The 9,639-nt window shown below is 30.8% G+C and overlaps 1 protein-coding gene across 1 annotated transcript; it reads right to left on the bottom strand.

Annotated features, from left to right (window-relative positions):
* Positions 1-1,051: 1,051 nt before the first annotated feature.
* On the bottom strand, positions 1,052-4,188 carry LOC140059003 (arylsulfatase A-like). Its single transcript, XM_072104811.1, has 4 exons — positions 3,934-4,188; positions 3,170-3,814; positions 2,563-2,815; positions 1,052-2,043 (listed from the first exon to the last, which is right to left on the bottom strand). The coding sequence occupies exons 1-4, from the start codon at positions 4,179-4,181 to the stop codon at positions 1,456-1,458; spliced, it is 1,734 nt and encodes a 577-aa protein (XP_071960912.1). The 5' UTR covers positions 4,182-4,188; the 3' UTR covers positions 1,052-1,455.
* Positions 4,189-9,639: the final 5,451 nt, after the last annotated feature.

The following is a 9,639-nucleotide window of genomic DNA, read 5'->3' on the forward strand; positions in this document are numbered from 1 at the left end:
TCTTTGAATGTGATCTGGTAAAGAAAATTTGGGAAAATGTAAAACAATATGTATCGAAATATCAACAATAACTTAATTATCACCAAAGAAAGTATATGTTTTGGTTTTGGAAAAACACACAGTGATGCAAACATTTTAATTTTAATTACAAAGTGGTACATATTTAGTTGCAAAATAAAAAAAAAATTACTTAATTATAATCATTTATTTCACATTTACCAAAAATACAAGGCAACCATATTATTAACAAAATGATTATTATAAAGTTTATTTTTGCGATACATTTTTTTTTCTTTAATTTCATTACTCTCTTATTTTTGAGAGAGTATTATATCGTTTTAATAGTTACGTTGCCTTTATATATAAATGTTGTATTTTGCATGTGTTGAAATAAAATAAACAAAAAAGAAAAAAAAAACTACAGTAAATCTTTGTTAAATGTACTGTTAAATTTGGACACGCGACTGCAGTCATGTATATGGCCTTGTTTCTTAGAAAAATTCGAAAAGATGTTATTCTAAAACTATAGAATAACCAAATTCTGTCCTTGATAAAAAAAAAAGTATTTTTAAAAATCAAATCAAATGACATAATGCTTAATAAGAACAATAACATCTTTGTATCACGACGATACAATCAAATAATGACGTCATTTGAAGGCAGAATAAATGGTTACAAAAAAAACTTTAAGCTGAAGAGATAGTTTTCTACTGAAACAAAATTGATATAGATTATTGTAACAATTGTAAAGAATGAAATATAAGTGAGTGAATCTCACAAAAGACAAAAAAAAATGGTTACTATATTCTATCGTTCTATGATAAAAAACTGTTTAGATTGCTTTTGTTTTATATGAGAAAATGCATATTTATTTCAATTTTAGAAAAAAAGAAAATTCGCAAACTCTAATCTTAAATATATAGGATATTTCTCCATCTACAATACATTTTGGAGTTATGGAGCATATTTTTGCAAACACAAGCAACAAGAATATTACAACTATTCAACATACATTGCATGAAACCATAGATTTTCGCATATACCGGTACTCATTAAATGAAGGAACACCATGTTCAACAAACATCATCCGCATAACTAAGATGATTCAAAACAATGTTACTACATTGTCAACCCTGATTCAAAACCATTTAGTCTAGAATTAAGACTACTAATATATATATATGTTGTACAGGAGAGGAGACATAACCCCACCCTGTCTAACTCCATTGTTATTTATATATTTATCGTCGATCGTTATCGTTCTGGTGTAAATGGACCTTCATCCAGAATTATAACTAAGCTTTACAACATAGACACTGTACTATTTAACCAGTTATAGTTAGGATCTCCATCGGAAAGTTTAAATCGTTGTAAAGATGTTCGGATTAGTTATTTAAAACATAAATAAAAATAAAACAAAGATAAAGATATAATAAGCTTAATATAATTTATAGCTTAAGTTAGCTTTATATAATTTTGTTTATTCTGTTTATTTCTTAAACGTGGTATTAATAATAGTATTATTGCACTTAAAAGTGCAGTTACAAATATTATCAAAAATGCAACCAGCCAAGTAAACTGGGAGCTACCAAAGGAAACGGATGTGACGCGTTGAGAATTGGAAAAGAGTTCGATTGTATAGTTTGAAACGCATTGACAACATAGTGGAAACGGTTCGCATCCCTCGTTGCAGCAAGCTTGAAAACGACCAGCAGCAGATCGATGTAGTATACTCTCACCGTAAGTTAGGCCACTCTCTTCTAATAATCTAGCAGTGTGTAACTGATTCAGTACCGACTGCATCTCTTTATTTTCACCAATATTTACCCGTTCTTCTGGGTCTAGGTGGAGATTGTAAAGTAACGAGGGATCTTGTTGACTAAGTGGCATAGCGTTACAACACCTAGCATTATAGTTATCTAAATCTTCAGAGATCGTCGAAAAAGATTCCAGTAATACGGAATGCGCTTTGTACTGGTTGTAACGGTAGGCAAATGGGCTTTTCCATGTATTATTGAAAAACATCAAACTTGATCTAGGGCTCTGTGGAAAAATGGAAATCATTCACTTGCTATTTAATTTCATTCTAAACACAAATAAATTATATTTTTGTGAAAATGGCGTGATATAAATATCATGAAATATAAGCATGAACAAACAAATTACAAAGAAGCAAAGACTTTTCATATGGCAAGACAGCAATTAATGGCTAAGATAACAAGAATAAATACAAAGAACGCTTTAAGTCTGATCTGGAAGTATATAAGTCCTACGGTTTGGTTTCTTTATCCCAAAGAATTAAGGACCCAACCCACTCCTAACTTTATCTATTTATCTATATAGGCCTACACCGTCACTGCCGATCGATGGGCCTGTGATTGATCGCTTTACGATCATTCCTTTCATCAACCATCTTCATAATATCCCTCCTTTATTTGTTTATCCTCATCTCAGTTGTTGTTTTCTTCTTCATCATCATCATCATCATCATCATCATCATTATCATCATCAATATAAAAACCAATATCAATTTTGTCATCAGAGACAATAATCAATACAAACCTTTCCCATATTAAAGAGCACATCACTTATGTCATAACCATCAAGCTGTATATTGTCAACTGATGACCCAATTAAACTTGCAATCGTTGGAAATATATCAAGATGACTGATCAATTCCCTAGATATTCCAGGAGCAATTCGACTTGGCCAATAAACCACACCGGGTACTCTTGTACCGCCTTCAAACGCAGACGATTTTCCACATCGAAATGGTCCGGATGAACCACCTTGAAAACCAGAAGATTTGTCTGGACTGAAAAATAATTTGTGATTATATTTGGCTATGTTTCTTTCCTTGTTTGTCATCATTTTTTTTAATTGTTAAATGGGGTTAAACCAAATCAGAAATAATTGAAACACATGTCAAAGTCCTGAGATATTATCTATTTTTTTAAAGAATTTAATAATTAAATTAATTCTTAAATTTTTCTTTTTTTTTTCTTCTTAATCTTTTTAATCTTAGGTGTAGATTACAAAGTTTTTGAGGTTTGTAAATAAATTTATTATCTCAAATGTGGTTGTTTTTTAATTTATGTTAGAATCTGGACATTGAATAAGCCTACTACTCTAAGTAAAAGTACTTACAGATTTGTTTTATTATACTTACCCATTGTCTGACGTAAATAAAAATAAAGTGTTGTCAAACTCTCCGATTTCTTTTAATTTAGTGATGATATCTCCAATTTGCCAATCCATCTCAGCCAAGGAATCTGTATAATCTCCACCTAGGGTAGAATTATGAAACCGTGAACTGGCAAAATGTGGAACATGAGGTTGCACAAACCAGTACATCAGGAGAAATGGATTATCACTTTCACTAAACTCTGTAACCCAGCTTCTAGCGGCTATGGTTTGTCTTTCAATCAGTGTTAACAGATTCACTGGTTGCTCAATAATCTCATCTTCTAAAAATAGTGGAAGAGGAGGTTCCGTACTTGTACAAACTGTTGTTACACAAGGAACATCTGGAGGAAAACATATCTGGGGCGGACACCCGCTAGTGAAAACTGAGACAGGAATGCCAAAAAAGTGATTGAATCCTTGATGCTTTGGTAGGAACTCTCTGTTGCGACCAACTCCAAGATGCCACTTGCCAATAAGAGCAGACTTGTAACCCTGGTCGGCGACGAGCTCGGCGATGGTCGTCTCGTTTAATGGAAGTCCCAGTGGACTGTTTAGCCTCAGTGATGGCTTGAACTCATTGATCCAGAAACCACTCCGTACTGGATATCTACCAGTCAGCAAACCAGCTCTAAAGATACATTTTTAAAGAGAAGTATTCTATAATAAAGACATTATTACTAACCAGTTTTTGTAAAGTGTAAGCTTTGGAATGGACAGATCACAACAACATGGATGGATTCCACATACCTTGATGGACTACAGATTGAAGCCGAACTGTAAAATTGTGTAAGCTTCAGGCCATCTCGATAGAGTATATCAATATTTGGAGTGTCCGAGATCGGGTTTCCTGTCGCCTGTAGATCACCGTAGCCTAAATCATCAGCAAGAAATATTACAATATTCGGTTTGTTCTGAGGCCGGCAAACTGAACATTCCAACAAAACTAGTAACAAACATGATATGCGAAATATCATGTAAGTCATCGCAGCTTTCATTGTTTTTATCAACTCACCTAATGACTGAAGCAGACCACCGATAGGCTTATGTTTGTTTTATACCATGTGAATATCCTGTCAATTACAACCCGCACGTCACTCGATGAACATTTTCTTAAATCGTAATCTTTCATGATATAACTTGAAAATGGTTAAGTCTACCAGTACATATATTAAATACTTGTGAAAAGTAGACCTAGTTGAAAGTCGTAAACAATTTAATTTAAAAAAAAAAACCCTAAAACCTCTTTTATTGCACCGCCGTGTAGGCTATAGCCATATTACGTATAACTGAAACAACAATGATATTATTTCTTTGCAGTTACCTTAAAAAAAACCTCTTTTACAAATTAATCATTTCTCACTAGAGACAGAATACAACATTTTTTTCTTTTTATAGTAGTTTTTTATTATATTTTTATTATTTTTTTTGGTAAAAATAGAATGATCGAGGCTATATATATATATATATATATATATATATATATATAAATCATACTGTAAATTATAGAAACAGTGCTCATATTCGGAACATGATCTCATAATCGCGTCGAGCATAGCTCATTGGCGAAAGTTCCGTATTTTTTTAGTTGTATGAAAAAATGTCTCTGGCGGGATTCGAACCTGCAACCTCTCGCTTACAGGGCGAGTATCATACCACTAGACGCGATTATGAGATCATGTTCCGAATATGAGCACTGTTTCTATAATTTACAGTATGATTTATATATAATTTACACAGTGCTACGCAACATCATTGATTTATATATATATATATATATATATATATATATATATATATATATATATATATAGCTGCTTAAGTTAGTCTCTCTCTTCTAACTTCTTAGATTATATAAAGTACGGTATCTAGATGGGAAAAACGGATTAAAATAAGCTATTTTCTTTGCTTACCCTAAAAACATGTTTCAAACCCCTTACTCTTTTTCTCAATAGAAACAGACAACGTCAATTTTTAATCAGTGCCATTAAAAATAAGCAACTAACTAGGCCTGTGAACCACATAAACAACAAACTCATAAGTTTGAAATTTTAACCAATCTATACAGTATTCTCATAATAATTCTTACATCCGCCTTTTCTTACTTTGTTCACCGACGCCAGCAACAACCAGCACCTATAAATATATATGTGTCGTAATTGCACCACTATCGTTAAACTTGTTTCACGGTACTTTTTTAAATCATAATGTCGATCATTTTGACAATGACAATGACAAAGACAACTTCATTTAGTTTCTTTGTAAATAAAGTAGATAAACAAACGACAAAATTAACATTTATAATTACAACATTTATTTAAACAAAGAAAAGGGGAAAATTCTTAAAGCAGATGCTTCTAAAAGACAAAAAACCCATTTCAATATCAAATTCATTAATAAATGTAAAGCAGCTCAAAATTAAAATTTTATAGAAGTTTTGGAATAAAATACTACATTTAAACTAAGCAAACAATTTCATTTTTATTTTGATTTATAAAAGAAGAATGGGTTTACGAATTACTTTCTGAAATCAAATACATAAGAATGGGATTACTAATTACTTTATCATAATATATAATTTTCTAATAGATGTTTTTTATACAATTTCATAAATACATGAATATTTGTGGAGTTTTTAAGTTTATTCCATATTAAAATTATTTTATTTGATAAACACATTAATGTTTTAACGTAGTAGGTATTAAAATGTTCATGCTGTCTGGTATTATAGTTATGGATATCTTTATTTTGTTTAAAATACCGTTGGATTATAGGAGGAAGTTGTTGTCTATAGGCTTTGTACATTATTATAGCAGTATTTAATTCAATTTTATCAAATATATTTAATGTTTTAAATGTATACAAAATTGGTTTAGTGTAAGCTAAATAGTCAGCTTTATAGACAATTCTAATTACCCTTTTGTGTAACAAAAAATGTTTTTATTATTATTTAATTTTATAAGTGTTACCCCATATTTCACAACAATAATTAATGTATGGTAATACTAATGAATTATACAGAATAAATAATACACTACTTTCAAGTAGTTTTCTTAATCTATAAATTATACTGATGTTTTTAGCAATTTTTGTTTTATATGCGTTTAACATGTTTTTTTCCAATTAACCTTACAAACAATTTCTATTCCAAGAAATAAACCCAGTCATCGTCTATTGTTATTTTGGTTTCACATGTTACGTTTTTGGTGGAATGGAAGATTATATAATTTGTTTTTTTAACGTTTAACGAAAGTTTATTCACTGTAAACCATATTTGAAGTTTATTTAACTCATTACTGACTACTCAAACCACTTGTCATGGCCAATGGTGTCAAAAGCTTTCTTTAGGTCTATAAAGACGCCAACCGAGTAATTAGACTTGTCTATTGCAGATGTAATGTGTTCGTTTAGTTTAAAGTTTAAATAAGGCATGGGATGTAGAATAATTTGGGCGAAAACCAAATTGTCCAATAATAATAAATTGTGTTTGTTTATAAATGTCATTAATATATTGTTAAACATCTTTTCTAATATGTTTGAAAAAAGATAATTTTAATCGCGTGCATACGCGACTGTACAGCTAGCTCACTATGTCGGTCGGTTGGTTGGTAAACACTAACTCAAATGTTCGCACGTGACTGCAGCCATGTATATGACCTTACCTCTTATTAAACAAAACAAATTCGAAAAGCTGTCATTCTAAAACTATATAATAAGCAAAATTCTGTCCTTGATAAAAAAAAAAGTATTTTTAAAAATCAAATGACATAATGCTCAATAGGAACATATTTTGTAGATTTTACTTTTTATTGAACCAAAGAAATGATAAGGAAGGATTACGTTCGTGACGTTTCGTTGACAATCTGTCAAGACAGGTTCTTTTATCTTTCTTTTGTCTGTCTTTGCTTCCTTTTCAACAAATTGGAATGCGAGAGTTATAGAAAAGGAAGCACATAGATAAAGATAAAGAATCTATCTGCATAAGAAAAAAACTACATAACATCAAGAGAGACATTGGTGCGTATGACCTCCCACATGGTGGCGCTGTTCAGTGTCACTTACACAAAACCAGACCATTCCAACCCAGGCTTTATAGTCTGAAGCAGTTGACAGATTGTCAACAAAACGTCACGAAGTAATCTTTCCTTATCGTTTCTTTGTTTCAACACAAAAGTAAAATCCACAAAATAAAATATTATTTGGAACCAGATGAAAATATTCAATAAAAACAATAACATATTTTTATAACGACGATACAATCAAATAATGACGTAATTTTAAGGCAGCATAAATGTTTACTATATTCTATCGTTCTATGATAAAACGCTTTTTAGATTGCTTTTGTTTTATATGGGAAAAATGCATATTATTTAGTTCAATTTCTTTATTTCGTAAAAGATCATCCATATCAACAAACGTACAAACAGAAAAAGACAAAAAGAAAATTCGCAAACTCTAAGCTTAAATATATAAGATACTTCTCCATCTACAATACAGTTTTGAGTTATGGAGCATATGTTTGCAAACACAAGCAACAAGAATAAAACCATAGATAGATTTTCGCATAATACTCATTAAAGGAAGGGAGACCATTTTCAATAAACATCATACCGGCACTACTGCTTCTAGAGACATTCAGTATACGGTCCAGAGCATTATTGTGTCATTAAGAGATCTAATTGTCTTCTTAGGATATCACACCAAAGAGCAGCACAATGTTAATTAATATAAGATCTAAAGAGGCACAATTTAACATTAGTAGAGCATTTCATAAATTTTCCATAAAGTGAGTTTCTTATAATACACAAAGACCTGTACTGACCTTTAATGTCAGTCTCATCACTGCAATCACACAAAATAATATGACCTTTCTCAACATCAACAAGTTATTTATCATTAAATATAATATCATTCTCTTGAGTAAACACTTCACACACAGTGCGTACCAGTAAAACAAGATTATCCGCATAACTAAGATGATTCAAAATAATGTTACTACAGTGGCAACCCCAATTCAAACCATTTAGTCTAGAATTAAGAGTACTAATATATATGTTGTACAGTAGAGGAGACATAACCCCACCCTGTCTAACTCCATTGTTATTTATATATGTATCGTCGATCGTTATCATCCATGTGTAAATGGACCTTATTTTTACAACATAGACATAGAAGATACTTTATTATATTATAACACTTAAATAAATTCCTGTCATTTGATTGGACGAATGTGGGTCACATGGCGTGCAATAGTACGCACTATTAAACAATCGTTCAATAGTACTTTTTTCGTGTACGAAAAAAAATCTTTTCGTGTTTGGAAAATATTTTGTTTTATACTTTTGCTTTTGAAATACAACGACGCCACCTATTTTGTACTATCGCGGCGATTTGAATGTTATGAATGGTTTTTCGCGATGAAAGTATATTTCTGGAGAGATATATACGTACTAATTTAGATCAAAAAGGTATTTAATTTAGCTTTAGATTTTGTTTGTTTGTATGATGGTGATTACTTAATGGGAACATCTCTGCAAGACGTGGAATCGTTGGAATAAACAGAATTAGCCTAGATGAGTTGTCCGTCGAAGTTTTGCCTTTCACTTTTTTCAGCCAACCCAAGCTAGAACTAGGCCTAGCCTAGTTCTGTTAGTATTAGGCTAGGCCTAGCCTAGGCGTTTTTGCCTTGCTAGGCCTAGGATTGTTTGGTCGTTTGTTGACATAATTAACACTAAAGTAGGGGTGTTTATAAAATCCATATAAATATAACATTTAATATATAATATTATTAAAAACCAGATGTTACTGTTTTAATCAATGTGAATCAAATGTAGGCATTGGCTATCCTATGGCTACTTTTTATTTGATTCAAATGACAGGAATCTATTTAGATGTTAAGCAAATAATGAATGTTTTATATTGGTGTAATGGTATCAATAATGAAAGGTTTAAATATCAACTCGGCGTTGCCTCGTTGATATAACCTTTCATCATTCACCTCATGCCATTATTTGTACCATTACACTCATAAACATTCATTATTTGTATACTATTTAACCAGGTATATAGGATCTGATTTGCGACTCCATCGAAAGGTTTAACTTGTTATAAAGAGTCAGATAGATAGAAAACAAATACATTACATTACTTTTCTGATTGTATGTCTACTTTACGTTTTCTGCTGATTTCATACGATTTGTATCCGGATTTGTTAGTTAAAACACAAATAAAAAAAAAACAAAGATAAAGATATATGTTATTTGGTAGTTTTAATAAAGTTATTCCCCTCCGTAAAAAAACCACAAAAAATAAAGTTTTCCAATATAAAATAACAAAATAAATGGTCAAATTCAACCAAAAACCTTTTGACTGGCAGCCAATTTTTTGATCATTTTTTGCTTTAAATAAAATTTTTTTCAGGGAATAATTTTTTTCGATTTATTATTTTTTTTTTCA

This window comes from Antedon mediterranea, chromosome 9, assembly GCF_964355755.1.
Source record: "Antedon mediterranea chromosome 9, ecAntMedi1.1, whole genome shotgun sequence".
NCBI lineage: Eukaryota > Metazoa > Echinodermata > Crinoidea > Comatulida > Antedonidae > Antedon > Antedon mediterranea.

What these genes read in the sequence shown, in the direction of transcription:
- LOC140059003 (XM_072104811.1), bottom strand. Translation starts at nt 4,181, where the DNA reads ATGAAAGCTGCGATGACTTACATGATATTTCGCATATCATGTTTGTTA. An exon ending in TTATTTACGTCAGACAATGG is followed by an intron (nt 2,816 to 3,169) that starts GTAAGTATAATA and finishes ATTATTTTTCAG; the next exon opens with TCCAGACAAATCTTCTGGTT. An exon ending in TGCTCTTTAATATGGGAAAG is followed by an intron (nt 2,044 to 2,562) that starts GTTTGTATTGAT and finishes ATTTTTCCACAG; the next exon opens with AGCCCTAGATCAAGTTTGAT.